This window comes from Arvicanthis niloticus, chromosome 5 (genome assembly GCF_011762505.2).
Source record: "Arvicanthis niloticus isolate mArvNil1 chromosome 5, mArvNil1.pat.X, whole genome shotgun sequence".
In the NCBI taxonomy this organism is placed as follows: Eukaryota; Metazoa; Chordata; class Mammalia; order Rodentia; family Muridae; genus Arvicanthis; species Arvicanthis niloticus.
In genome coordinates, this window is record NC_047662.1 from 96,183 (window position 1) to 123,591 (window position 27,409).

At 51.1% G+C, this 27,409-nt stretch overlaps 1 protein-coding gene across 8 annotated transcripts in view; it reads left to right on the plus strand.

The window, feature by feature from the left end:
- Positions 1 to 82: 82 nt before the first annotated feature.
- Agrn (agrin) overlaps positions 83 to 27,409 on the plus strand; it is a 33,268-nt gene continuing 5,941 nt past the window's right edge. For 4 of the 8 annotated variants that reach the window (XM_034502330.2, XM_034502332.2, XM_076933559.1 and 1 more), the window contains exons 1-25: positions 84 to 366; positions 2,058 to 2,319; positions 12,524 to 12,571; positions 18,640 to 18,855; positions 18,928 to 19,152; positions 19,243 to 19,467; positions 19,635 to 19,841; positions 20,828 to 21,046; positions 21,119 to 21,313; positions 21,400 to 21,600; positions 21,683 to 21,831; positions 21,915 to 22,020; positions 23,033 to 23,149; positions 23,229 to 23,393; positions 23,537 to 23,680; positions 23,990 to 24,114; positions 24,188 to 24,293; positions 24,385 to 24,714; positions 24,819 to 24,956; positions 25,380 to 25,507; positions 25,618 to 25,732; positions 25,821 to 25,940; positions 26,078 to 26,425; positions 26,518 to 26,710; positions 26,898 to 27,113. In XM_034502330.2, the coding sequence (XP_034358221.1) occupies positions 160 to 366; positions 2,058 to 2,319; positions 12,524 to 12,571; positions 18,640 to 18,855; positions 18,928 to 19,152; positions 19,243 to 19,467; positions 19,635 to 19,841; positions 20,828 to 21,046; positions 21,119 to 21,313; positions 21,400 to 21,600; positions 21,683 to 21,831; positions 21,915 to 22,020; positions 23,033 to 23,149; positions 23,229 to 23,393; positions 23,537 to 23,680; positions 23,990 to 24,114; positions 24,188 to 24,293; positions 24,385 to 24,714; positions 24,819 to 24,956; positions 25,380 to 25,507; positions 25,618 to 25,732; positions 25,821 to 25,940; positions 26,078 to 26,425; positions 26,518 to 26,710; positions 26,898 to 27,113 (4,505 nt within the window). In that variant the 5' untranslated portion in view covers positions 84 to 159. Of the gene's footprint in view, positions 367 to 2,057; positions 2,320 to 11,352; positions 12,084 to 12,523; positions 12,572 to 18,639; positions 18,856 to 18,927; positions 19,153 to 19,242; positions 19,468 to 19,634; positions 19,842 to 20,827; positions 21,047 to 21,118; positions 21,314 to 21,399; positions 21,601 to 21,682; positions 21,832 to 21,914; positions 22,021 to 23,032; positions 23,150 to 23,228; positions 23,394 to 23,536; positions 23,681 to 23,989; positions 24,115 to 24,187; positions 24,294 to 24,384; positions 24,715 to 24,818; positions 24,957 to 25,379; positions 25,508 to 25,617; positions 25,733 to 25,820; positions 25,941 to 26,077; positions 26,426 to 26,517; positions 26,711 to 26,897; positions 27,114 to 27,409 lie in introns of those variants that run through there. The other 4 variants (XM_076933558.1, XM_076933560.1, XM_034502335.2 and 1 more) reach the window with 4 other exon arrangements.

Sequence of the window (27,409 nt, forward strand, 5' to 3'; positions counted from 1 at the left end):
GAGGGAGGGGCGGTGCTGCCCAGTTCCCGCCCCTGGCCCGCCCCCACGCCGTCCGCCCTCCCACCTCCTCCGCCTTGCTGCGGTCCAGTTCTGTCCTGCCCCCTGAACGGTCCGGCCCGCGCGCTCTCCTGGCTCCCTTCCGCCGTTCTGGGCTGCGCCATGGTCAGCCTGCGGCTGTGTTTCCCGGCCCCGCTGCTGCCACTACTGCTGCTCTTAGTGGTGGCCGCGCGAACCCTGCCGGGCGCCAGCGGGACGTGCCCGGAGCGCGCCCTGGAGCGGCGCGAAGAGGAGGCGAATGTGGTGCTCACCGGCACAGTGGAGGAGATCCTCAACGTGGACCCGGTGCAGCACACGTACTCATGCAAGGTGGGCCCCGACAGGACCCCCCAAGACCTAGACCTCTGGAATCCCAGCCAGGGGCTCTTTTCCCCGTGGTTCCCCTCCCCGAGGCCCGCCCTTCGCGTGCCGGCCACCCCGCTGGGACCCCGGCCCCAAGCCGTGGGAACGAGCCCGAAACGTTTCTGCAGCCCCAGCTGGAGCTCCCTTGGCGACCGCCAAGCCTCCGGGTGGGGCATCAGGTCCCGGAAAACTCTGCAGCTGAGGGCGAAAGTTACTGCGGGGCCGCTGTGGTTCCTTTCACGGTGTCCAGGCCCCAGTTGCTGTAGTGCCTACCCCCACCCTTGTCCAAAGCCCCTCTTTCTTGTTGAAAACAAGTGTACATTCTCGCCAAAAGAAAGGAATAGGGTTTGGGGAGGCATGAGGTGGGAACGAACTCGAACTGTGGTGAGGCCTCTATCAGGGTGAGGAGTGGTCTGTAGAGAGTAAGGGGTGCGTAGCCTAATCCGCAAGTCCGAGGAGCCTGCGTAAGGTGCTGCAGTGAATGCGTGTCGGGGGAGTGGTAGAGAGATGGGCCTGGGCAGAGAGCTGTGGCTGAGTCTTCCGTGCTTGAGCAGGTGCTCAGTACCACTGCTCGAAGAACTGGGTTTCCCCTACCATATAGTAGAAGAATCAGCTCTGTTTCAACTAAAGCTGAATTTGAGAGCACCTTGGAATAGGTATGGGATCGATATCCCTCAAATCACTTCACTGGAAATAGGAGTGTTCTTACTCTTTGGGGATGAGAAGGATGGTGACTTCTTTCAGAGTACCGTGTGTTCATGGGATCCCCCCGCTGGGCCCCCTCCTCTCCCTGCCAAGGCACTTTGCCAAGTCCCTGCAGGATTTTCCCGACTTCCTCCCCGCTGCTCCTGGGTGTGGCTGTGGTGGGGGAGGTGTGAGAACTGTGAGCTTCCCCCCTTTGGGTTATCTCTCACAATAGTTGGGGGGGGGGGGGGGCGCAGGTAAATGAAGTTCTTTGGGTGCTGCAATTCTTAGGTGCCTCAGGAGCTAGGCAGGTGGAAAATATGCCCATTGTCTTTTTTGCTCCCTCCATTCCAGAATCCCAAATCCCCAGAGCACCTGAATAAGGGGCTCTTCCCTAGAAATCTTTTCTAAAAAGTGTCTGGGCTCCTGGACTTGTCCTGTGGGCACTGCAGGCTACATCCTCCAGCCATGTCTGTCAGAAAGGATGCCCTCGAGGCCCCAAATAAGAAGGTGGAGGGTGGGGCCGACTTGCATTGCCCAAACTTGACTTTGTGGTTCAGAGCTGCCTTGGCTGCACAGACTCTGGCAGACTGGAGCAAAGAAGTGGGTCTTTCCTTCCTGGGAGAGGTGTCGGCCCACACACAAGGTTGTGAAGCTCCCATCTGGGATATTGCTTTTAAGTCCTTCCACATAAAGTGTCTGGTCCTGAGTGGTAAGTCCCGAATGGACCCTTGTAGTTGGACTTGGCTGGTTAGACCTGGGGTGGGACTATTGTTAGGTGGTATGCCTTGTGTCATCCTGAATCCAGTAGATGTCTACTGCACTGCAGTCTTTGAACATCTCTGCCCAAGGCTGGAGTCCACTGTGGACATTGGCTTGAGCTAGTGAGACCAGAGAGGGGAAAGGGTCCAGGTGTCCAGTCTGCAACCCTATTCCCTTAGGACCAATACACTTTTACTTCCATGCCCGCTCAGGTTCGAGTATGGCGGTACTTGAAAGGCAAAGATGTGGTGGCCCAGGAGAGTCTGCTGGATGGTGGCAACAAGGTGGTAATTGGTGGCTTTGGAGACCCCCTCATCTGCGACAACCAGGTGTCCACTGGGGACACTAGAATCTTTTTTGTGAACCCAGCACCACCCTACCTGTGGCCAGCCCACAAGAATGAGCTGATGCTCAACTCCAGCCTTATGCGGATCACTTTGCGGAACCTGGAGGAGGTGGAGTTCTGTGTAGAAGGTGCGTTGTGAGGGTGTTCCTTTAATGGCCAGTGGCTTGCTGATAGTGACAGAAAATTTATGGAATCTGAGGGTGGGGTTCTGAGGAGAGCTTGCCATGGGCAGGATAGTAAACCATCCTGCTGCCTACCTGTGATGCAACAGTATTGTTTCTAGCTCCATCTCTAGCCACACAGATTTAAAAACCCCAGACTCTGATGTTAGCTGTCTTTGTTTGGTCTTGGAGCCATAAACAAACAGGCTGCTGTCCTGAAAAGAGACAGGTGTCTCTGCTTTGTCTTTCTTTTTCCCCAGCACTCTACATTCCCCCTTGAAAGATCCTTTTCTATGGAAGCTGGGACCAGGTAAATGCACACCACTTACCTTAGTCCTACAGAAGTCTAAACATCTGGTTGGATTGGCTAGGCACGGGGGATTGGAAGGTGGGGAACTCTTCTGTGTGTTCCAGAGGCACACAGTTTGTGGAGCAGCTTTGTGGGATTATGCTGCCATCCTCTAGAAGGTGAATAGAATTACCTAGCCATCCAGGTCTTCCCTCTCTTTTCTTTAGGACATCTCCAGTTGGTGACTGATACCTTTAGGGATAAATGTGGTATAAAGAATGCTTTTTTTTTTCATTGCTACTACACTCTGTCTGTTCCCTCATGCCTGGCTGGAAGGGTTGTAGGGCTGGGGACAGAAACTTCCTTTTCAGGGCAGTGGCAAGGGTCGTGACTTCTGGTTCTCTGATGTGATATGTTTGCCAGCCCAGAAGACTTAAATCACCTGTTTCATTCTGCTTTGATACTGGCTTGACTCAAGTGGTATCTCTAGAAAGAACCCTGTCTCTATGCTGGCCTTAGGGGGGAATCAGTATTGGAGGGGCAGGGCCAGAATGGAAAGCCCTGTGGCCTCTCAGCCAGCTCTGAGACCCTATCTAGAGAAGATCCAGAGATTCTAGTACTATTATGGAAGTTTGTACTTTGGGAAATTGGGGGCAGGAAAAGTGAGGGAAGATGTGTATGTGAGGACAAAGGTAGGTATGTCAACTTGGGGTTTTTAGGGGGCTGAGGAGGAACCATAGTCCTTTGGCCCTATAAGATCAAGAGGGTGAATCATTAATAGCCGGGTGTATCTAGTAGCTTGAGGGTCTGTGACTCAGTACCTGAGAACTTGCCCTGAGATCAGAGGTCATGGTAGGGTGTTCACCCCGGACAGAACAAGGTTTAGCATCTCACCAAAGCCAGCTATTATTACCCCCTGGTTTTGGTGCTGGCAGAGCCCAATTTGGAGCAGGACCGCTAGGAAGAAGAATCATGGAAAGACGCCCCCTTCCCCCTCCTGTGCACTTGTGTATGTCTGATACTTAGCTCCTAAGACTCACAGACCAGCATTTTACCAGTGGAGAGCCCAGGATTAGCTGACAGGGTGGGTGGGAAGGCGCAGGATGACAGATATGGAACTGAGGACTCCTAAGTAGTAGAGCCAGAGAAGCTGAAGAGATGCCTTAAGGTGTGTGAAAGATACAGTGGAGTAGGGCAGGGAGCCTGGGCATCGCTAAGAAGCTTGAAATGGTATGTTAAATCTGTTTTGAAAGTAGACCAGAGTGCCACAGGGTGAGTTGGGTGCTAAGGCAACGTCAAAACACACCCAAGGAGCCGTTAGAGCTTAGGATCTAGGGTGGAAATGAGACATCTCTTGCCCACTCCTCTGAAGCTGTATCCATTTCCTGATTTGTAGGTGATCTGAGGCTTTTGAACCTCATACTAGATCCTCAACAAGCTCAACCCTCCAATTCTACTTCCAGTTCTGCCTCCAGGTCTCCTACTCTGCCCCACCCACACTGGGAACTGGGTGAAATCTGGGCCACTCCTGACCTCTTGTTCACTCCAGGAACACCCCCCAGCCAGCCAACCCCTCCCCCACACCAGAAAGGCTCCTCTGGTCCTCTGCCTGGGGAGCCACATTCCTGGCATAACTGGGGCAGGTATGTGCCCTTCCCTTTGCATCACCTTTGGGCAGAAGTTGCTGCTGCTCCTTCTGGAAAGGGACTACTCAGTCTGACAAAGTTTAGTCAGGGAAGTAGAGAATCCTTTTACTGAGCATAGGCCCATTATTATCCTCACCCCATCTCTAGAGAAAGTTGGATTGGCCCCTCTGAAGCCCCCAGGAGAGACACAAGCTTGGCTTGGGACCTGCACTTCCCCACTAAGAGCCAGTAGCAGAGAAAGGAAGTGTTGTCTGTTCCAGCCACCACCTGGCACAAGGACAGGGCAGGGGGCCAGGATTGAGTGAGTCTGGCACCTGACCAGCCTGGCCCTTCCCAACTCTGAAGCTGGGGTCTTGGTGACTATACTCTCAGGCCTAAACTAGCCAGATACGTTCTGCCCTTCTCTCTGCCAGATCAACTATCCAGGGCTTTTAGAAGGATAGAGTAGAAGAGTTCCGTGGTAACAGCAGCCTGAGCACCTAAGGGTGGCTTCTGGCACTGAAGTTGCCTAGGATATTGTGACAGTCCCTAGAGTGTTGGAAGGACTGCCCTCCAGGCTACACTTAGACTCCCATTGCCATGTTCTTTCCCCTCACCTCCCCCACATTCCTTCTGCTGAAGGGGGAGGTGGTTCTCCCTTTGGACTCCAGGTTCTCTACTACTCTACAACCCCACCCAGAGTCCTTTGAGGGCTCCGCCCCAAGGCAGGTCTGGGCTGGAGGCTGCTAGAGCTGGAGGCTGCTTGCTATCCCTACTGCTTCTTGCCCAGAGAAGGGCCTGCCCAGGTAGGGAAAGGCCTCTCTTCCATGCCAGGGAGTTCTGGTAGGAAGCTGGCTGCAGGAATGGACTTGTCTCATCTTTGGGCTCAAGGCAGCCTTGAGTGGGCTTTGCTTGCTAGAATTGAAGAACAGTGCTTGTTTATAGGTGAGTGACAGGCAGGGTACTATTGGTTCTGTGGAAATGACTTCCCTTTAGGTAGGCAGTAAGAAAGGCTGAGCTTGTGGAAGTTACTTTTTTCTTTTTCTATACCCATCCTACTCTTCCATCCCTACCCAGAGCAGCTGGGAGAGTTGACAAGATTTTTTGGTGGAGAATCCAGGGATGAAGGGATTTGTGAAGAGCTTCTGTGAATGAGAAATGGGGAGGGTGTTTTGAAGCCACTTCTGTCTACATGGATTTTTTTCTGGACAAAGCAAATTCTGCTCCCACATGCTTGAGGCCTCACAGCAATCCTGTGTGTATGGGACCTGTATTGCAGACCTGAGGAATTGGGAGACTGGGGTGTTGACCCAGGTCTCTGGCTACTCAGCAGTTCCTACAAGCTAAAGTAGGAGAGCCGAGGATGAAAATAGAGAGGTGGGGAGGACACACTCAGGAACACAGAAGCCCTGTATTCCTGATGGGTAAGGACCTTCTATTGCTTCCTGTGCCTGGCTGCTATAAGACAGAAGTCACGAGAAGGTGACAAACAGCTGTCTTTTCCTCCTGTGAGACTCAGACCAGCTTAGGGTCAAGATAGAGACCCAAGCCATTGAATCCCTGGTGGGCTGGACAAGGGGCTACCACAATCCTCCTCATCTGAGGCAGTTAAAAGAAGAGGGCTCTATGCCCCCTGTACCTCCTTCTGGGGCTCAGGAGGAGGCCTGTGTGTGACCCATGTTGGAAGCTGGGGGATTTGATAAGATCTGTGGTGGAGGATCCAGGGTTGAAGGGATTTTATCCCCTCCCTTCCTCAGCACCAATCCTGAGAATTTCCTCTGAGAAAGGCCCCCTGCAGGGGCAATTTACTAGGGAATAGAGATGGCCTCTCCCAGGCCTGGAGGCAGGCTCAGTCCTCCCTGGCTAAGGCAGTTTCCAGCTGCGTGAACTTTATATAGATATGTATGCCTAGGCCTGCATTTGGGGGTTGGGTAGTTCTCACTGTCTTGATTTTTCTGGGTTTATATTTAAGTGCTCGGGGTCCTAGATGCTGTCCTCATGTGCATGTGAGACTCAGCATCTGTTTGTTAGTTCTGTTTGGGCCCCTGCTGGAGAGGCAGGGACACCATATTTGAGCTCTACCTGTAGGAATGACTGAGGTGGGTTGCAAACATTTAAAATGAGGGATGTATCTGGTGAGCTGCTGTGAAGACAGGCGACCAGGGAACTTGGTCACTGACCTTTACAACCTGCAAGACTCTGAAGCTGACACAGTCCTTCCTCCCCTCTGCCCCCTATCTGCTGCTAGCCTGAGGTCAGTTTGAGAGCTCCCTTGACCATCACTCTAAGTCCCAGAGGATAATAGGCTAGCATTATGCCTGTGCAGGCTCCTGTACCCATATGTAAGGTTCTAGCACATATGGAAGAACAGCACAAACACCATATTGGTAGAAGGATTGAGGTGTTTGTTCCCTATTCAGGTATGAGGAGTGGCCATCCATGATGGATGATGTCATCCATCATTGTCAGTTCCTTCTTATGTGTGTCAAATCACCAACACTCTACAGCCATTCCCTATAGGGTTCATGGGACATCTGCTGTGGCTGCCAACTCAACAGAGTCTTGCTGGTGTTTTGCTGGCTTCTCAAGAAGTAGTGAGTTGAGAGAAAGGTGAATGAAGGAATAGTAGGTAGTTGTTGGTAGATAAGATGTGTGTGTGAGGCAGGGCAAGTACTAAAAACCATGCTCCAGCAGCCTGTCCCCTCGGCTAATCCCTTTCTGGGCTGCCCTTCCTGTCTGCTGATCCCAAGCACTCCTTGCTTGTCCCAGCCTCATTCCTTTCTGAGTCTGTCTCTGCTCCCTCCTCTTCCTGCCCTACCTTCTCATCCTAATACATGGCTGCCCACCACCTCTATGATGCCCTCTGGAACTCAGCCTGGGGCTCTGGGCCATAGAACCCCTGCTGTGTTTACCCCTCCCCTATATCTGATGTCTCTCACCTACTCAGGGAGTATTAAGCAGGGATGCCTAAGTCTCCTGACTCACCAAGTTCTCTGATCACATGTTCTCCTTCCATTTCCTTCTGGAGATAGGCAGGGCCTAACAAACCCGGGTGTGGGTATGCCAAAGGGGTAGAAGAGACTGCATGAATATCCCTGCCTTCACTGACTTCTCATCCTGCTCAGCTGGCAACCCTTGGTCATTTTGGAAATGCTGGTCCATGGTGGAATTCCCCAAATTCAAAAGGTTGAGAATCTCCATTAAAGTCTCTGACCCTGTGACTGCTCTGGCCTCACTCATCACTTGGTCAATATGCAGATTTCACTCTACCCATTTGAACTTCATTTGAAACCACCATAATTTCTTTTGAAAGTCAGACAGACATACTTAGTTTGTGCAAACAGTCTAGATTGAGGAGCCCAGCTAGCCAAGGAAGGTGAAAAGGCAATCAGGTAGCATACTGGCTTCCTAAAAGCCCTATTGTGTCTCAAATTTTAATTTAATCCAGCCACCCTGCTGAACAGGATAACTGTCTAGGTGTGTTGGTTGGGCATATATCTGATCTTAGCCTGAAGCTAGCAAGAGGAAATCTGGAGGCCCCTTCATGCTGGCAGTTAACCAGGCTGAGCACCTCTGCCCTGCTGTGAAGTGCTTATTGTCTAAGACTGAGGGGAGGTGGGGAGAGAGAAAAGGCAAGGTGCAGTTTGAGGCCAGGCACCTGAGGTCCTGGATAATACTGCCCTGCCCCAACCAGAGCAGCCAGAACTAAGTCCATCAGGTTTCTCTATTAACCTGAGCCTTGAAATAACCCACAACCAAAGAGAACAGGTGGGCTTCACCTAAGCCTGACTAGAGGTCAGAGGGTAAGGCATGTCTACTTGTGGGGTGTGACCTGTGCATTGGGGAATTGAATGTGTGCTAAATATCCGGAAAGGCAGCTTTTTCCTTGGGCTCCCCTGTGATCCCTAACTCTTTATCTTCTTTTCTAAGGGAGTGAAGGCTATCTAGAAATGTCCAAGGGTTGTCTGCATGAGAATGGGACCAGTGAGCTAACTGTAGCTGGACTCAGAATCTTCTCTAGCCCCCATCCCCCAATGGCTTCTGGTCCTGAGAAGAATCGGAGCGTAGGGCCGCACCCATTATGCTTGGGAGTGAGGGACAAACTTTGTACTACACAAAGAATGTCTAGTGTGTCAGGTGGGAGATGTAGTGCCTTCAAGCTTGAGTGACTGTTGGAAAGCAGGAGTCCTTAATGCCTTGGCTCATATATGTGGTTGTATGTTGGTAGGGTGTGAGCCCAAAGGGGTAAGCCTGGTCCAGCATCCTGTTCAGTATTGGGCATGAGCCTCCTGGGGCAGTCTAGGCTGAATAATTTTGTCTAAAGATCCCAAAATAACTCCAGTAGCCTGTTCTCCCCTCCCCCCACTGGCCTGGAGCCTCAAAGGCTCTTTGTTTTTTGAAGGCATCCTGCCCCTGCAGGGGGCTCAGACACTGACTGGGGTTTGGTGGGGCCAGGCTGCCTGCTTAGTTCCCTTTCCCATGACTAGGCCCAACAGACCTCAAGCCCCATTCCAGTGTTGCCCAGAGCTGACTAGAGCACTATATGCCCTGAAAAAAGTTGCCTATCGAGACCTCTACAGTGGCAGATCTCAGGGTTTCTGCTTGGTGAAAGCGGGTAGGCAAAGGCTACATACAGCAAATTTCCCAAGATCACTGGAAGCTTCTGCCAGCTCTTGCCCAGGGTTTTCTATTCCCAGTGGGGTCAAGTTCTTCAAGACCCTGATTCCTGTGCATCTTGTAGCACACTGGGACATTCCAGGGTTTAAACAGCATATCCAATAGTATACTGGGTATTGTCTGGGGCACTTGTTTTCTGGCACCTTCTGTGGAACAGAAAACAGTGAGGCAAACAGAAGATGTTTAGGACCCTGGGACAAGGGATTGAGGTACATATTCTACATATTAAAGCAGACCTGCCCTCCAAGTTTTCCCAGCATCCCTCAGTCTCTTCCTGGCCTACCCTACCCACAACCCTGAATTTTCCAGCTCAGGGCCTGGACTGCCCTTCTCCCGGAGTCTCCTCCCTAAATAATCCAGACAGTTTGGTCTCTTCTCTCTTTTCTCCCTGGGAGCACGAGTGCACCCCTTCTCTATTTCTCTTTCCCCTCCCCCATCTCTCCCCTTGGTGACTTCCCTCGTCTTGGTCCCTGGGGCCAGTGAACTTGCCCAAGAGCAGCTTCTCAATAAACCTGCATTTAATGTAATCTAATCTGGCTTGAATTGGCTCATTTCACTGGTGGCGGAGAAATAATTTATCATATATGGCCTGTGCTGGGCTCCCCAATTCTAAGTGCTCTTGCCTTTCTATGCCAAACCCTGCCCTTGGAACTTAGAACTCAGACCCTACTCCTGGTACTAGGGGAGCTAGCATCACAGAGACTACTTCTGTGCCACAGACAGTGCCAAGGTCGAGTAGAAAGTATTTAGGGCCAGAGTTCTCCTGAGGAGAGGGTGAGGCAATCTGAGAGTTTTCCAGTAAGATCTGATGCTGTCCTAATAGGGTTCAGAAACCCTGCTTTATTTTGGAGTTTCCTGTAAGATTTCATTAGAAGAGTAAAGTTGGGGCCACAAATGATGGAAAACCTCTTATCATAGGTGGTGAGTGAATGGCCCAGTGGAAGATGGCACTTTATGCCTGGCCAGGGGATGCAAAGGGATTAGAAGGTAGAATGTTATCAACTAGGGTTGAGAAACCTGTCTGACAGATCAAAAGGTCATGCTGAGGGTACCAAGTGCCTGGCCAGAGAGGCCTCAAAGAGATTTCACCTGCAGGTAATATGGAAGTGGGGCTGTTTCCAGTCAATATGCAGTGAGTGTAGGGTCTTAGGGCCCTGGGAAGGGCTGGTTGAAGGAAGGAATAGAGGATTGGCCAACAGCTCCTGGCAGAGAGAGATGTGGCTTTCTTAAGATGTACTGAGATGAGGTTTGAGAGTAACTACAGGTGGCTGAAAAGTTGGACTTAACTGGTACAGAAACCTGATTTGAGTCTTGAGTTGTAGGCACTGTGTACCTGTTGGTATAACCCAGGTGTGTGGTATGGGGGCTATTTGGGTGATTTCAGTTGAGATGAAGACTGAATAGGAGGGTGGCTATGTCAAGTGGGGTTGGTGGAGAATGTGCATACTCCCCAAGCTTGTGGATACCTGGGCTGGGGATCTTTCCCAGCAGAGGCCAGGAAAGGAGCCCCTCAGTGGGCCTAGGTAAATTGTGCCTCCATCCCAAACACTGACTCATGGCCCTGCTGGAGTTTGCAAAGTAGCTTGAGGGCTGGGGTGTGCTCCAGGCTCAGTGTCAAGGGATGGCAAGAGTTTCACAGCCATTTGCATCATTGCTGGGGAGTTGAGTGAATGGGTGGTTTAAGGTGTTGTTTTCAATTACAAGAGGAAAGTGATTTATGAACCCATCACCTCACTCTCCAGCTTGTACCCACTTGAGTATCTTACATACCACTTGGAGACCCCACTTCACACCAGGGCAGAGCCTGCAGGAGCAGAAACAACAGGAGCACTGGCACAATGGCATGCATAAGCACAAGCAGACCAAGTCCCAGAATTTAGTGCTTCCTCCAGGCCCAGGTCCCCTGTGAAGGTGATTCAGGAACCTCTCAGCCCAGCCAGGCATTAGGAGTGAGTGAGTGATCAAGGAGAACTGACTGCCTCTGCTCACACAGCAGCCTGTGTTGACCCTCCCACTTGGCTGCCTCCTGCCCCACCTTCGTCAACAGCTCCATATGCCAAGCAACCGCCTTCTCTCAAGGCTCAACCTCTGCTCCCCTGTGACAACACTTAGCCCACTCCTACTTCTCCCTTGTCCTCCAATTTCTAGCTCCATTGCCTTCCCATCGCTTGTCCCTCTCTTGATTCCTGCCCTCTTACCGGCACCACCACCAACCCTCCCCAAGCTTCTACTTCTACCCAAAGCTGCCCTGTCCCTTTTGTACACTTTGCATCCTGGTCTTAATCCACCCCAGCCTCTTTGCTACTAACTGCGACTCCCTGTGGACGCTAGAGTCCCCAGAGACATCCTCCTTTGTCTCTGCTCACCGCCCCCGCCCCCTCGGCTTCCCTCACCCCTCACTCACTGCCCCAGCCCAGTGAAGACAAGAAGAGCTTCACTGCCTGCCACCGCCGCCGCCGCTACGCTGCTGCTGCTGCTGCTGGCCGCCGCTGCTGCTACCACTGCTACTGGAGGTGGGCAGGCGCCTCCGCGGTTCTTTATTCTCTCTCCAAAGCCCGTTGCTCCTCCCGCCGCTGCCATCGTGCTCCCCCGCCTCTGCCAGGCAGGAGCAGACAGGCCCTGCACCGGCGCCCCTGGTCTTTGGGGCCTTCCCTGCGGTGCAGACTACAGGGGCTACAGAGAACCGTACTGGCTAGTGGACAGAAGAATTGTAACCAACAGGGGTTGCTTTGGCTCTCCATCATTCTTTGCCTGCTTCTGAGCTCACATTTGGGATTTCTACTTGGAAAGAATTCTGCTTATCTCCTACCATGAGCCTGGAGGGCTGGGGAGAGGGCCTGATGCTCCCCTAGCCATAACTGGCTAAACTTTGAGATCACAGCTGCCATCTGCTGCTCCAGAGCACCCAGCATGGGGGGAGTAGCTCCGAAGAGGCCTAAGGGCACTCCATAAGAACACCCCCACACACCCAGGAATTGGGCCAGAGCTGTATATCATGCCTCTGCCACTGGAACACAGACCCAGGCAGCAGCCTGGTGCCTCCATGCTGGTTCGGTACTTCATGATCCCCTGCAACATCTGCTTGATCCTGTTGGCTACTTCTACGTTGGGCTTTGCGGTGCTGCTTTTCCTCAGCAACTGTATGTGGCTGCTGGGTGTTCCTCTTTGGCTCACTGAGCCCCTCATCTTAATTACCAAGGGTTTCTGGGAGGGCAGGGTCAAATCAAAATCCAGGGTTTGCTGTGGATGGGGCACCTTTTCCTTCTGGGTATTGAATAAGTCACACTAGATTCCTGGCCTATAATAACCTATTCTTAGGTTCCTGATGGTATAGATCTTTATCCTGAGCTGCAGGAAACCGTGAGAATTGGCAAGGATGCATCAGTGCTGGGATTAGGAGCAGGGGGCAAGATCTTGACTTACCCAGAGAAAGAAGGTGGCTGTGCAGTTGGCAGGGCAGAATCTATCCTGCCTTGGTCAGTGACTTTCCAGCCATCCTGATTTTAACTGGAATCTTGAGGAATGGGTATGAGTGGGCAAAGTACCTGCTTAAAAGAACCTAACTTTCCCCCCCCCCCAGACAAACCTGGAATCCACTTCACAGCAGCGCCTTCTATGCCTCCTGATGGTGAGTGCAGTGGTTGGGACTGGTGGTTGGGACAGGTGGTTGGCACGCTAATAATGGGGGTGAAAATGGGCAGGGTTACCAGGATTGGGGCAGTTTTGTAGTGTGTACACCAGGTGTATTTTGAGTAGGAGGCTGTACAAGGGAGTCTGGATCCCTTCCAGGGAGTCCACAGGGGCCTTTAGGTGCTGGCCAATACTCCTAAGCAGGATCAGTTTTAGAACTGTCAGAGGATTTGTGTGAGGTTTGGATGGAGCACTGAAGTCAGTTTGTGGAGGGATTCCTTTTCTTTGTCTTTTTCCTATTCAGGAAAGGGTGGGGCTGGAAACAGACAGAAGCACAGAAGGGAAAGTGGGCTGGGTAGTGGGGGAGGGCCCAGTAAAGCCAATGACAGCTGTCTGAGGGCTGGAGGACCTAGGTCTGCCCCTAGGTTGGGGGAGGAAGCAAATGATGGAAAGGGTAGGCTAACCTTTTTTATGGTATCATGGACTGGGGCTAGCATTCCCAGGGGTTCTACTAGTGTAGCTAGTACTAACTAAGCTAGCCCTAACTAAGCTAATGATAAAAAGAAGAGGAACTGACAGTGTTACAGAAAAAGCAGACTGGGGATAAACTGTATCTCTGCTAGCCTAGCCTGGTTTCTCACAGCAAGTGGGGCACAGCTCTAGCCTTTGTACTTACTATCCTATCAACTCTGCTGCCTGACTAGTTTTTTTGTTTTGTTTTAAAGATTTATTTATTGTATATATGTGAGTACGCTGTCAATGTCTTCAGACACACCAGAAGAGGGCATCAGACCCCATTACAGATGGTTGTGAGCCACCATGTGGTTGCTGGGAATTGAACTCAGACCTCTGTAATAGCAGTCAGTGCTCTTAGCCACTGAGCCATCTCTCTAGCCCTGCAACTGACTAGTTTTATAGAAGACATATGTCTAGAGTTATTTCATGGGAGGCAAAGCCATGCTTTCTGGGATTTTTGGTTTGGGGTAGGCGGTTGAAACCGAGTGTCTATATAGCCTTGTCTGTCCTAGAAATCACTGTGTAGGCCAGGCTGGCCTCAAACTCAGAGAGGTCTTTCGGCCTGTGCCTCTCAAGTGCTGGGGTAATGGTGCATACTACCATGCCCATCCATGGTTCCGGTTTTGTGCAGGATATGGGTTATGGGGATATCAGGGAATCCTGAGATTGAGGTTGTGGGTGTCACTCTGAGAGCAGACGCTGTTCTCTTTCTAGGAAGCAGCCCTGTTAGATAGTCTGGGTCACTTCCTTGGTCTTGAACATGGAGGAAGTATCCTTTCCTCTGTCCTATACTGGGAAGTTGGGGCAAAGTTAGAGCTCTCTGGAGGCCTTAGCAGTCTGTAAAATCCGGTAGGAAGTTTCCTTGGGACTGGGGAGCCCAAGCACCTCTTTTTTTGTTTGTTTGCTTGTTTTTTGTTTTTGTTTTTTCCAGACAGGGTTTCTCTGTATAGCCCTGGCTGTCCTGGAACTCACTCTGTAGACCAGGCTGGCCTTGAACTCAGAAATCTGCCCGCCTTTGCCTCCCAAGTGCTGGGATTAAAGCATGAGCCACCACTGCCCTGCGAGCCCAAGCATCTCAAAGCAGGAACTTGATTATATGCAGGATATCAGAGGGTCTCTTCTATCTTTTCATGGCCAAATGGGGAAGGGTCAACTCTAGGCAACTGCCCTTTATTCCCTGCATCTATAATATTAACAAACTGATAGTGTATTCATTGACACTTTGCCAGTAGACTTTTGGTGCCTAGTTAGATTGCTAGTTGGGCAGTTTTGGAGGATAGTGTGAATGGAGGCTGTTAGTAAGTAAGTGGTAGGTGCTTCTGACCTAGCCCTGGGCTCTGGCTTTATGGCCTCAAGTCTTGGTCTTAAACCCCAGTGTCCTTCCTCAGGCTGCTTCCCAGGAGCCTCTGTCTGAGAAGTTACTATTAGGGTAGTAAGATACCACTGTGTTCTATGACCCTCACTATTACTAGAGCTACAGAGACTATTGGCTAGGTTGGTGGATGAGTAAGCAAGTTGGGTTGGGAAGCAGGAGGAAGTAACTCTTACTTATCAATATCCTTTAAAAAGGAACCAAATCACTCCCAGTGAGGTAGGCTGTTAGTAGGCAGAGTGTGTCCTTTAGTGTGGGGCATGAGGTTAGGTCTAAGTGTTTATAGGCTAGGGGCAAGAGACGTACAGATAGCTGTCTACATTCAAGGAAGGCTCATGAGGAAAGAGATCTTCCTACTTGGCAATTTCTTCTTCTGAAATCTCCAAAACTGCCAGATGTCCTCTTTTCCCTATTCACACTGCATTCCCAACTGTACATGCAGTCCCCCTTATTGATACCCAGCTTCAGACACAGACCATGGCCAACACACACACACAAATAGACATAAGCAGGCTCTTGGGATATATATTTGATAGATATAAAAAGTAGAAGACGATTTCAACAAACATCACAGGCAAAGATGCCTGGCTGGGTAAGAAGCTAGGAGGCCAGGGAGAAGTTCCTCAGGGGCTAAGGACACTTACTGGGGAAACCAGACATGACCCATTAGAAACTGCTGACTCATAGGTGCCCAGGTATGCCACCTGTATTTATGAGAAGCAGTTTGGGGAAGAGACCAGGAGCACAGATAGGGACCAAGCTAAGCTCTGGTGTTTATTAGGAATGAAACTTCATCAGGAAGCCTCACTGAGCCTCTGCTTTCATTTCTGATACATGGACATTGCATATGATGGTACTTTAGTGGTGCCTGAAGTCCAAAGCTGTTAAAACAGCTCAGCCTGCTGTAGTAATGTGTATAATTCCTTCATCCATACCTCTCTGCAGGTGGTCTCAGATTGTGCCTGTTCTAACATTAAGAAAATTATCAGGTGGTAGTGGTGCACACCTTTAATCCCAGCACTCAGGAGGCAAAGGCAGCCAGATCTCTGAGTTTGAGGCCAGCCTGGTCTACAGAGCAAATTTCAGGACAGACAAGACTACATAGAGAAACACTGTCTCAAAAACCAACCAATTTTGTCTTGAACTTTTGTGATCTCTTGGTCCTGTGGGGAAGGGATACAGGTAAACTTTGTTAAAACAAGGATCACCATAGTTTAAGGGATCATTCTTCATCAGTTTGAGCATGAGTGTGGTGATAGATGGTACCCAAGCTGTGTGATCTCTTTCTCTCTCTTTTTCAAGCACTTATTTGTGTGTGTGTGTGTGTGTGTGTGTGTGTGTGTGTGTGTGTGTGTGTGCGCACACACACATGCTCATACATGCTGTAATACAACATGTGGAGATCAGAGGACAACATTTGGGAATCAGTTCTCTCCCACTATGTGGATCTTGATAATCAAACTCAGATGGTCAGGCTTGGTAGTAAGTGCCTTTATCTATTCAGCTGTCTTGCCAGCCACCAGTTAACTCCTGATAAATAACTTAATTGCAGAAACAGGATGGGTCCTATGCTCTCTAAATCTTGATTTGCCACAGAACTTCAGTCCAGGTTCTTCATTGTCGTTGTTGTTTTGTTGAGACAGAATCTTACACTTGGAGAGCTACACCTGGCTTTGGTGTATGGATGAAGGAATGAATAGCTACCCTTGGCTGTGGATTTGAGACCTGGAGGAGGTTGGCTAAACCAAGTAATCAGATAAAGAAGCCCAAGAATCATAGACACCATCAGTCAGCCAAGGAACTTGGTGTTAGGTACAGACCCAGAGACTGACCTAGGGGACACCTTGGCCAATAGCCAAAGAGTACAGCCAAGAAGCATCAGCTCAGCCTCAGAACATACTTGTTAAATTTGACCTTCAAGGAACTTGGGTAAGAGAAGACCAAATGTGAGGATGGTATTACTAGGAGAGAGAATGCTAAATAGGAGATGGGTGTTGGCCAGGCATGAAGAGCGGCCACTGGTGGATATGTTTGTTTTGAGCCAAGACAGGGAAGGCTGTTGCTGCTAAGAATCCTATTATTATATGGTCTACCCAGTACTTGTTTGGGACCCCTTTGCTTAAGCTTTGTGGATATTGGCAAACCCGTAGTTCTGGGAGTAGGTACTTAGTGTTCCCATTTATAAAAAAGGAAGAGGACACTAAGGCACAGTGTGGGAGCTCAGGAGGGTAAACACAAACATAAGCAGGTCATACATAAGGCAGGTAGATGCTCTGAAATTTTAGCTTTCTAAGGTGGAGGCAAGGCTACCCAGACAAACAAACAAGGGAAGGAGGCCGGGTGGGTCATTGCTATTGCAGTGGCTGGCTCTAGCCCCCAGGGTATTCTGCCCTCCTAGGAGATGTCCGAAACTACTTCTGGCATGATGTGACGTGATGATAATTACACCCAATTAAACATTTAGTAGATCTAGGTAACTGTCACCCCCTTAGGGGCCCACCCAACATGTGGTTCATCTTTTCAGAAGGGGTCAGCTCCAGTGTGGTTAGGAAGGCTTCCCCATTGGGTATCTAAACTTTAAATATACCAGTGTCGCCGGGCAGTGGTGGCGCACGCCTATAATCCCAGCACTTGAGAGGCAGAGGCAGGCAGATTTCTGAGTTCGAGGCCAGCCTGGTCTACAGAGTGAGTTTCAGGACAGCCAGGGCTACTCAGAGAAACCCTGTCTTGAAAAACCAAAAAAAAAAAAAAAAAAAAAAAAAAAAAAAAAAAAAAAAAAGATATATATACCAGTGTCTACTTTACCTGTGGGCTTAATAAACAATACCTGGCCCTTCTTCTGGACATTGCTGTTTGCAACACTGAGACTACAATGTTAGAAAGCTCTTGTGTGAATGGGTGTGTGAGACTGAATATAGGGGGCACTTGCACTGAGGGGGAGTACCTGTATGGTCCTAGAGAAACCTATGCCGCTCCAGCTTGAGGCTGAGTGGCAGCATTATATGATTGTGAGAGAAGCTTTGACAGGTTAGGGGAATAGACAGAGAATAGAGTTTGAGGGAGAAAAGATAGTGGGAACAGGGAACAGGTTGAGGCAGGTCAGGACAGTGTGCTTCTGGAGATGAGAGACCTACAAGAGAGGTATGGGGGAAGGTAGCAATGAGAGAAGGAAAGGGGATATGTGGAACAAAGTTCCAGACTCCTAGTAGTACACAGTTCCTATCAGGCCTGGAAGGAAGTAAAAGAGGTTGGGGGGGGATGACCTCAGAAGGTTATGGAGGGGTCCTTAATGGGAGGTAGCAGGATTCAGATGGACTCAGGAGTACACCCGCCTCCATAAAGGAGCCACATAAACCTTAAATGAAGTGAAGTAAAACATACAAATGTATGTTTTGTGAAGTAAAAACATACAGATGTAACTCCTATAGCCAGCTTACCTCATCCACATCTCTCAGTTTCTCAAGCTAGCAATGGCAAGGCCCTCTCTGAGATTACATAGGCATCCCTACGCAGATCCTTCAGAGCCCTTCCAGGGCAACTTACCCTCACATTCAACCCCAGCAACCACAAGAGCTGAGCTCGTGGATGGGGCTAAGGCTTCCATAGCTGGAGCCCTCTCCTGCACGCATTAGGGCCCATGGGGTGTGCAGGGAGTAAATGCTTTTCCTATTGTGGGGGCATGAACTCAATAGTTGTAGGGTATGTAGTGAGGGAAACTGCTCTCCCATGGGGGAAGGTCCCAGGAGACTTTCAAGGGCAGAGTTGAGCATAAGCAGTGTGACAGTTGTAGGATGCAGGTGCTTATGTGTTTGGGTGGGACCTTAGTCATGTGAATTCCTTTTTTTTTTTTTTTAAGATTTATTTTATTTGTATGAGTACACTGTAGCTGTCTTCAGACACACCAGAAGAGGGCATCAGATCCTATTACAGATGGTTGTGAGCCACCATGTGGTTGCTGGGATTAGAACTCAGGACCTCTGGAAGAGCAGTCAGTGTGAGTCAGTGAGTGCTCTTAACCGATGAGCCATCTCTCCAGCCCAGTCATGTGAATTCTTGGATATGGAACTCCCCATGAAATTTGGGCACAAACAGAATGTGATGCAAGGGTTCATCTAGAAACAGAGGAACAGATTCCCAGCAGCCTGCCTCTGAATAACCTTTCTCTGGTCTAAACTCAGTATGCAGGGGAATGTTATGTGGCTTTGGTGCTGTGTGTGAACCTAGTGTTGAGGATCCAGGCCGGGCCTCCTGTGTGTGCAAGAAGAATGTCTGCCCTGCTATGGTGGCTCCCGTGTGTGGCTCAGATGCCTCCACCTATAGCAATGAGTGTGAGCTACAACGTGCACAGTGCAACCAGCAACGGCGCATCCGCCTGCTTCGCCAAGGGCCATGTGGTAAGTGAGTGTGGGAGGTTGGGGGGGGGTAGCCCGTGAACAATCAGCATGACCCCACCTACTCACCCACAGGGTCCCGGGACCCCTGTGCCAATGTGACCTGCAGTTTCGGTAGTACCTGTGTTCCTTCAGCCGATGGACAGACTGCCTCATGTCTGTGTCCTACAACCTGCTTTGGGGCCCCTGATGGCACAGTGTGTGGCAGTGATGGTGTTGACTACCCTAGTGAATGCCAGCTGCTTCGTCATGCTTGTGCCAATCAGGAGCACATCTTCAAGAAGTTCAGTGGTCCTTGTGGTAAGGAAAGCAGTCTGCATGGCTTCTCCCCATATGTGACTCTTCAGTGTGTACTGGTGACAGCTCCTGATTTCTACTCTTGGACTCTAGACCCCTGCCAGGGCAGCATGTCAGACCTGAACCATATTTGCCGTGTGAACCCACGTACACGGCACCCAGAGATGCTTCAGCGGCCTGAAAACTGCCCTGCCCAGCACACACCTATCTGCGGAGATGATGGGGTCACCTATGAAAACGACTGTGTCATGAGCCGTGTAGGTGCAACCCGTGGCCTGCTTCTCCAGAAAGTGCGCTCTGGTCAATGCCAAACTCAAGGTTGGTGCTCCCAGGGGATGGATCCAGCCCTGGTACTGTGGCTCATTAGGCCCCTGTTCCTATATACCTGTATCCCCATGCACTATGTCAGGTGTCCACAAATACCCTGTACATGGTTGGTAGTTGGTGTGGTACTCTGCCTATCTGATCTCCTTGTCTACTCCCAGACCAGTGCCCAGAGACCTGCCAGTTTAACTCTGTATGCCTGTCCCGCCGTGGCCGTCCCCGCTGTTCCTGCGATCGTGTCACCTGTGATGGGGCTTACAAGCCCGTGTGTGCCCAGGATGGGCACACATATGACAATGACTGTTGGCGCCGACAGGCTGAGTGTCGACAGCAGCAGGCCATTCCCCCCAAGCACCAGGGCCCGTGTGGTGAGCAGCCTGGGGTCCAGCTGGGAATAGCTGGTTTTGCATCACTCCTTGTCCCTGTCATACACCATCTCCATTTCTTGTCATATACCTCCTGGGGTCCTGGGCTGGGGTCATTTGGGGAGGGTGCGGGTGTGTGGAAGCTGTGAGGAGGGGAACTGGGGAACCTGGGAAGTGGGACAAAGGCAGTGTGCACTTGGCCTTGCTACACCAGCAGGTCCTCTGGTCCATCATCATCAGTCTCTGTACTGCACGGGGAACAGACTACTTGGGTGGGCAGAAATGGATGTGATGCTGCAGATTTCTTGCTCTAGAAACACAGTGCAGTCCCAAGCCTCTTAGAAGTAGATTGTAATTTGGGATTTGAGGGATCAGTGGAGAGGGTGGAGGAAGTTGGGCAGTGGCCAGCAGGCCCCTTTGGAGCTGTAGGCATCTATGGCCCTGCCTGCCTCTGCTGTCTGTCTTGGTCAGTCCTCTGTCCATCTTTCTGCATCTGTCTGTTTCTTCTTGGTCCTTCCCTCCCTCTCGGCTCCGACTCTTGTGTCTTCCAGCCTGACCTGTTGGCAGGATGAGGTGCTGCGCCTGCCCGCCAGGAGCCCACAGCCCGAGGTCTGCCCCTGGCGCGGCTGGGGGGAGTGGCTTGCTACTGCCTGGCCTTCTGGTCCTCAGAGCAAGTTGACAGACACCTTCTTCCCTGTGTAGTTTGTGATTGTGGGGTATAGAGTTTTCCTATCCATGGGGGAAAAGTTTCAACCCTCATGTGCATGGTATCCCAGGGCTGCTGGTGGTCCAGGGTCAGTGACCTGCTATGGGCAGTCAGAAACTCATGTCCCCATCCACCTCTGTTATGTGTCTGTCCCTTTCTCTGCTGTGTCCTGTGCATCTAGCTTTTCCTCCACCATTCCCACCCTGGAGAGGGGCTATTGCATGGGAGTGGGCTTTGTCCATAGATGGAGGAGAATGTGGACTGAGTACCACATCCTCCCCAGACCAGACCCCATCCCCATGCCATGGAGTGCAGTGTACATTTGGGGCAGTATGCACAGTGAAGAATGGGAAAGCCGTGTGCGAGTGCCAGCGGGTGTGCTCAGATATCTACGATCCTGTGTGTGGCAGTGATGGTGTCACTTATGGCAACGTGTGCGAGCTGAAATCCATGGCCTGTGCCCTTGGTCGGGAAATCCAAGTGGCCCGCAGAGGACCCTGTGGTCAGTGGTGGGTAAGTGGGTTGGGTTGGGAGGAGGCTTCTAGTCAACGTGGTCATAGAGCTTTCTCCCCAGACCGTTGTGGGCAGTGCCGTTTTGGATCCCTGTGCGAGGTGGAGACTGGACGCTGTGTGTGCCCCTCTGAATGTGTGGAATCAGCCCAGCCCGTATGTGGTTCTGATGGACATACATATGCTAGTGAATGCGAGCTGCATGTCCACGCCTGTACGCACCAGATCAGCCTATACGTGGCCTCAGCTGGACACTGCCGTGAGTGGGACCAGAAGGGATAGGCTCCATGAGTCTCTCTCCATCAGGGAACCATGCTTATTCCTGCTTCTTACCATCTCCTGTAGAGACCTGTGGAGAAACAGTTTGTACCTTTGGGGCTGTGTGCTCAGCTGGACAGTGTGTATGTCCCCGTTGTGAGCACCCTCCACCTGGCCCTGTGTGTGGCAGTGATGGTGTCACCTACCTCAGTGCCTGTGAGCTACGAGAAGCTGCCTGTCAGCAGCAGGTACAAATTGAGGAGGCCCATGCAGGGCCATGTGAACCGGGTAAGCTCAGGTAACTGGTGTAAACCCCTAGAGTCCAGTCTCTGATGGAGATCTCATGGGTGACTGCTCTTTTTTCCTGCAGCTGAGTGTGGCTCAGGGGGCTCTGGTTCTGGGGAAGACAACGAGTGTGAACAGGAGCTATGCCGGCAGCGTGGTGGTGTCTGGGATGAGGACTCAGAAGATGGGCCATGTGTCTGTGACTTTAGCTGCCAGAGTGTCCTTAGAAGCCCAGTGAGTACCCCAACTTTCATGGTTCCAGGATGGGTACAGTGAGGAGGGGGTCAAGGTTGCTGAGGTTGACCCCACTCCTCCAGGTATGTGGCTCAGATGGGATAACCTATGGCACTGAGTGTGACCTGAAGAAGGCCAGGTGTGAATCACAGCAAGAGCTATATGTTGCTGCTCAGGGAGCCTGCCGTGGTAAGTGGCTGTGCGAGAGCACCCAGCATGTGGTGACATGTTCTATGTTTGTGCTTCTGTTGTTCTGTGGTGCATGTTCTGTGGTGCATGGCATAGAGATATAAGCCTGTGGGCATATTCACATGCTGTGGTGACTTTTCTTATTGTTGATGGTAATGGCTATTTATTTATTTTGGTTTTCTTTTTGTTATTTTACTTATTTTGAGGCAGGGTTTCACTACATAGCCCTAGATAGATAGATACATAGCTACATAGATCAGACTGGCCTTGAATTCATAGATTTGCCTGCTTATGCTCCTTGAGTGCTGGGATTAAAGGTGTGTACCAAGTACTGGCTTTTTACTAGCCAGATTAGGTGCCAAACGAGGCAACAAAGAACATGAGGACCACCCACTAGGCACTTTTACTTTTGTAGAAGAGATTGCTGCTAGGCTAGGATTGGTACACACCTTTGATCTCAGAGGCAGGTGGATCTCTGAGTGCAAGGTCATCCTACAGAGCCAGCTCCAGGACTGCCAGGGCTACACAGAGAAACTCTTGTTTCTGGGGATGGAGGGAGGTGGGGGGGGGGAGGGAGGACATTGTGCTGATGTATGTGTTTGTACATGTACACAGATGTATCCACACAAGAATAATGTGTTAGAGGAATGTGAGTGAGCATATGTAAATGTGTCTTTATATATTTGTTTACCCTTATATCTGTATGTATGTCTTTGTGGCTCTGATAATGTGTGCACTCGGATGTATGTCCCTACCTGTATGTGGCTTTGTACGTTTTATGGATTTAGAGTTCTATGTTTACTGTATGTCTTTATATGTGATATGTTGATTTCACCTATGACACCCTCGATTTTCAGTTCCCAGTGGGATTTACTGTCAAAAGGGATGAGGTCATGTGACACAGGTCATGTGACATAGGTCATGTGACAGGAAGCATTGAAGCAGAATGATTGGGCTTAGGGTGAACAACTACCACTACATCAAATATAAACTACTGTGCACCTCTCCTCAGGCCCTACCTTGGCTCCACTGCTACCTATAGCCTTCCCACACTGTGCCCAAACCCCCTATGGCTGCTGCCAGGACAATGTCACTGCTGCCCAGGGTGTGGGCTTGGCTGGCTGTCCCAGTGAGTATTTGAACCCAGCCCTGACTGTGGTCTAGCAGAGCTGTGCAGCTTCAGTGACCAGTACTTTTTCCTCTTGTAGGCACCTGCCATTGCAACCCACACGGCTCCTATAGTGGCACTTGTGACCCAACCACAGGGCAGTGCTCCTGCCGACCAGGTGTAGGAGGCCTCAGGTGTGATCGGTGTGAACCTGGCTTCTGGAACTTCCGTGGCATTGTCACTGATGGACATAGTGGTTGCACTCGTGAGTAATGGAGCTACATGCGTTCCTGCCTGTCCACCCCATCACTGATCATGTCTTGGCTTGACCAGTGTCTGGTAGGGCTGGGGCAAGTAGGGAAACTTATCCAGGTACAAATCATAAATTTTTCCCTCCTACTCCCCCAGCCTGTAGCTGTGACCCTCGAGGTGCCGTAAGAGATGACTGTGAGCAGATGACTGGATTGTGTTCCTGTAGACCTGGTGTGGCTGGTCCCAAGTGTGGGCAGTGTCCAGATGGTCAAGCCCTGGGCCATATTGGCTGTGAAGCAGGTGAGGGCAGGAACTGGTACTGACCCTAGGACTCCCTATGCTGAGGATGGGAATACCTAAGTTAGCAGGAATTTTTTTTTTTCTTTTGTTTTTTTTTTTTGTTTGTTTTTTGTTTTTGTTTTTTGTCTTTTGTTTTTTGTTTTTTTTTTTGAGACAGGGTTTTTCTGTGTAGTCCTGGCTGTCCTGGAACTCTGTAGACCAGGCTGGCCTCAAACTCAGAAATCCTCCTGCCTCTGCCTCCCAAGTGCTGGGATTAAAGGTGTGCGCCACCACTGCCCGGCTAGCAGGAATTTTTTATCCCTACCTCAGATCCCATGACACCTGTGACTTGTGTGGAACTACACTGTGAGTTTGGTGCCTCCTGTGTAGAGGAGGCTGGTTTTGCCCAATGTGTCTGCCCAACTCTCACATGTCCAGAGGCTAACTCTACCAAGGTAAGGAATGAAATATGTAGAGAGTGATGGGGGTAAGGAGGCCTTTCCCACCCATCCTTTCCCCATACTCCAGGTCTGTGGATCAGATGGTGTCACATATGGCAATGAATGCCAGCTGAAGACCATTGCCTGCCGCCAGCGTCTGGACATCTCCACTCAGAGTCTTGGTCCATGCCAGGGTAAGAACCTAGAGCAACCCAACCGCCTAAAACAAACTAGAGGGACCTGACCCTGTTCTGACGCAAACCCCTAACATCCTTCTTTTTTCAGAGAGTGTTGCTCCTGGGACTTCCCCAACATCTGCATCTATGACCACCCCAAAGCATATCCTGAGCAAGACATTGCCATTTCCCTACAACAGCCTTCCTCTGTCCCCCAGCAGTACTCCCCATGATTGGCCCACCCCATTACCTGTATCACCTCAGACCACAGTCAGCATCCCCAGGAGCACTGCATGGCCTGTGCTGACTGTGCCTCCAACAGCACCCTCTGATGTGACCAGTCTTGCAACATCAATCTTCAGTGAATCTGGCAGCGCCAATGGGAGTGGCGATGAGGAGCTGAGTGGAGATGAGGAGGCCAGTGGGGGCGGGTCTGGGGGTGAGCAGGGCCTCAGGGACGTGTGGGCAGGTCTGAGGGTGATGTGGGGGCAGAGCCCAAGAGTGGCTCCTACCCAGGGCTGTACTTAGACTACATTTCCCCAGGACTTGAGCCCCTGGTGGGCAACATTGTGGTGACCCATGGGCCACCCATCGAGAGAGCTTCCTGCTACAACTCACCTTTGGGCTGCTGCTCAGATGGCAAGACACCCTCACTGGACTCAGAAGGCTCCAACTGTCCTGGTAAGTGAACAGCAGGCAAAGGGGTAAGCTGGAGGAACAGCATAGACAGGAATGTTGTCTTCACCCTGTGGCAGCAGGTTGGTATAAGGTCATGGTATTCTGGCTCCAGCACTTGAGTGTGTTGGGGGATTAGAGATTTGGCACACATATGCACTCTGGTTTCAGCCATTGAATGTGCATGTGTGCCAGGGACCCTATACCTAACCCATCTTTCTCCTTGCAAGCCAGCTTGGGGCACCTGCTCCTAGGAATTGCCTGGTAACTGACACCAACCCTACCCTGGGGTTCCTACTTACTAACCCCATGATCATCTGACTAACATCCCCTGCCCTGCACCCCACATGGCTTGCTGTGGGACTTGCTTCTGTGGCTGCCTAGGAGGCTAGATGGCATTGGCAGGGCCTTACTGCTCCTCCCCCACAGCTACCAAGGCATTCCAGGGAGTGCTGGAGCTTGAGGGGGTCGAGGGACAGGAACTGTTCTACACACCTGAGATGGCTGACCCCAAGTCAGAGTTGTTTGGGGAGACTGCAAGGAGCATTGAAAGCACGGTATGAGGGTTTGTGGGGCATTCATTTAGGACAGACCCCGATGACTGGCTTAAGTGAGTCTTACTGGGTTTAGACAGTACCTTGTGCCCTCACCCATTACCTGCCCACAGCTGGACGACCTATTCAGGAATTCAGATGTCAAAAAGGACTTCTGGAGCATCCGCCTACGGGAACTGGGTCCTGGCCAATTAGTCCGTGCCATTGTGGATGTTCACTTTGACCCTAGTAAGCCTCTGTTGCCCTCATGGGAGATGATGGGTGTGGACTACATGGAGCCAGGTTATGCTCAGGACCCTCATGCTCTTCTACCCAGCCACAGCCTTCCAGGCATCAGATGTGGGTCAGGCCTTGCTCCGACAGATCCAGGTATCCAGACCATGGGCCCTGACAGTGAGGAGACCTCTGCAGGAACATGTGCGATTCTTGGACTTTGGTGAGTACCAGGTTAGGCCTCATCTTGCCTGTTCTTCCTTCTGTAGTCTCCATGCCTCAATAGTACTTCATATGTCCTGTGGCATATAACATATAACATATGTTAAATGCATATTTAACAGTTATCCTTCCCTGCAGACTGGTTTCCAACTTTCTTTACGGGAGCTGCAACAGGAACTACAGCTGCTGTGGCCACAGCCAGAGCTACCACTGTGAGCCGACCGTCTGCTTCTTCTGTCACCCCGAGAGTCTATCCCAGTTACACCAGCCGGCCTGTTGGCAGAACTACAGCACCACTAACCACTCGCTGGCCACCAACCACTACCACCAGCATTGACCGGCCTCAGACCCCAGGCCCTCAACAGCACCCAAAGTTCTGTGATTCCCAACCTTGCCTCCATGGAGGTACCTGCCAGGACCAGGATTCTGGCAAGGGTTTCACCTGCAGCTGTACTCCAGGCAGGGGTGGTACTATCTGTGAGAAAGGTAAGGTCACCCAGTGCTGGAGGGTTTGGGGTAATGGCCAGAGGGTGTAGCAGGGTCTTAGGCACTAGCTTAACTCTGTCTGTCTCCTGCAGTACAAGCCCCCTCTGTGCCAGCTTTTAAGGGCCACTCCTTCTTGGCCTTCCCCACCCTCCGGGCCTACCACACGCTGCGTCTGGCACTGGAATTCCGAGCGCTGGAGACAGAGGGACTGCTGCTCTACAATGGCAATGCACGTGGCAAAGATTTCCTGGCTCTGGCTCTGTTGGATGGTCATGTACAGTTCAGGTGGGCATGGTGGATGGGTAGTACGTAGGCATGACTTCTGTAGGTCAGATGACCTGTATGGTGGTAGAGACCAACCTAGATCTTCTGAATCTAGGGAATGAAGTCTGGTGGGCCATGGGTGAGATGAGGTAGGCCAGGCTTGTGGTAGGCCTGGACCAACATCCTAAGCACTGGCTCCCATGTCTAGGTTCAACACAGGCTCAGGGCCAGCGGTGCTAACGAGCTTAGTGCCAGTGGAACCAGGACGGTGGCACCGCCTTGAGTTGTCACGGCATTGGCGGCAGGGCACACTTTCTGTGGATGGCGAGACTCCTGTTGTAGGTGAAAGTCCTAGTGGCACTGATGGCCTCAACTTGGACACGAACCTCTATGTGGGTGGTATCCCAGAAGAACAAGTTGCCATGTGAGCAGAAATAGGCTGGGACTAGCTGGGCCCCTGGTCTCTGACTCTGTGTAACAAATGATGGGTAATAGAGGACTGGGTGTGGGTGGTAGCTGTAACTTTGACCTCAGCCGATCTTCTGACCCTCTATCAGTTTTTGCTGTGCATACCTTTGATGGGACCTATGGAGGTGGCTATCCCTGACCTCCAACCCTGACCCTTGACCCTCATCATACCCACCTCCTGATTCTGTCTTATTATTGACCTGGCTACCCTGTGAACACAATAAAGAGAGTAGGCATAGGGTCATTACTGAT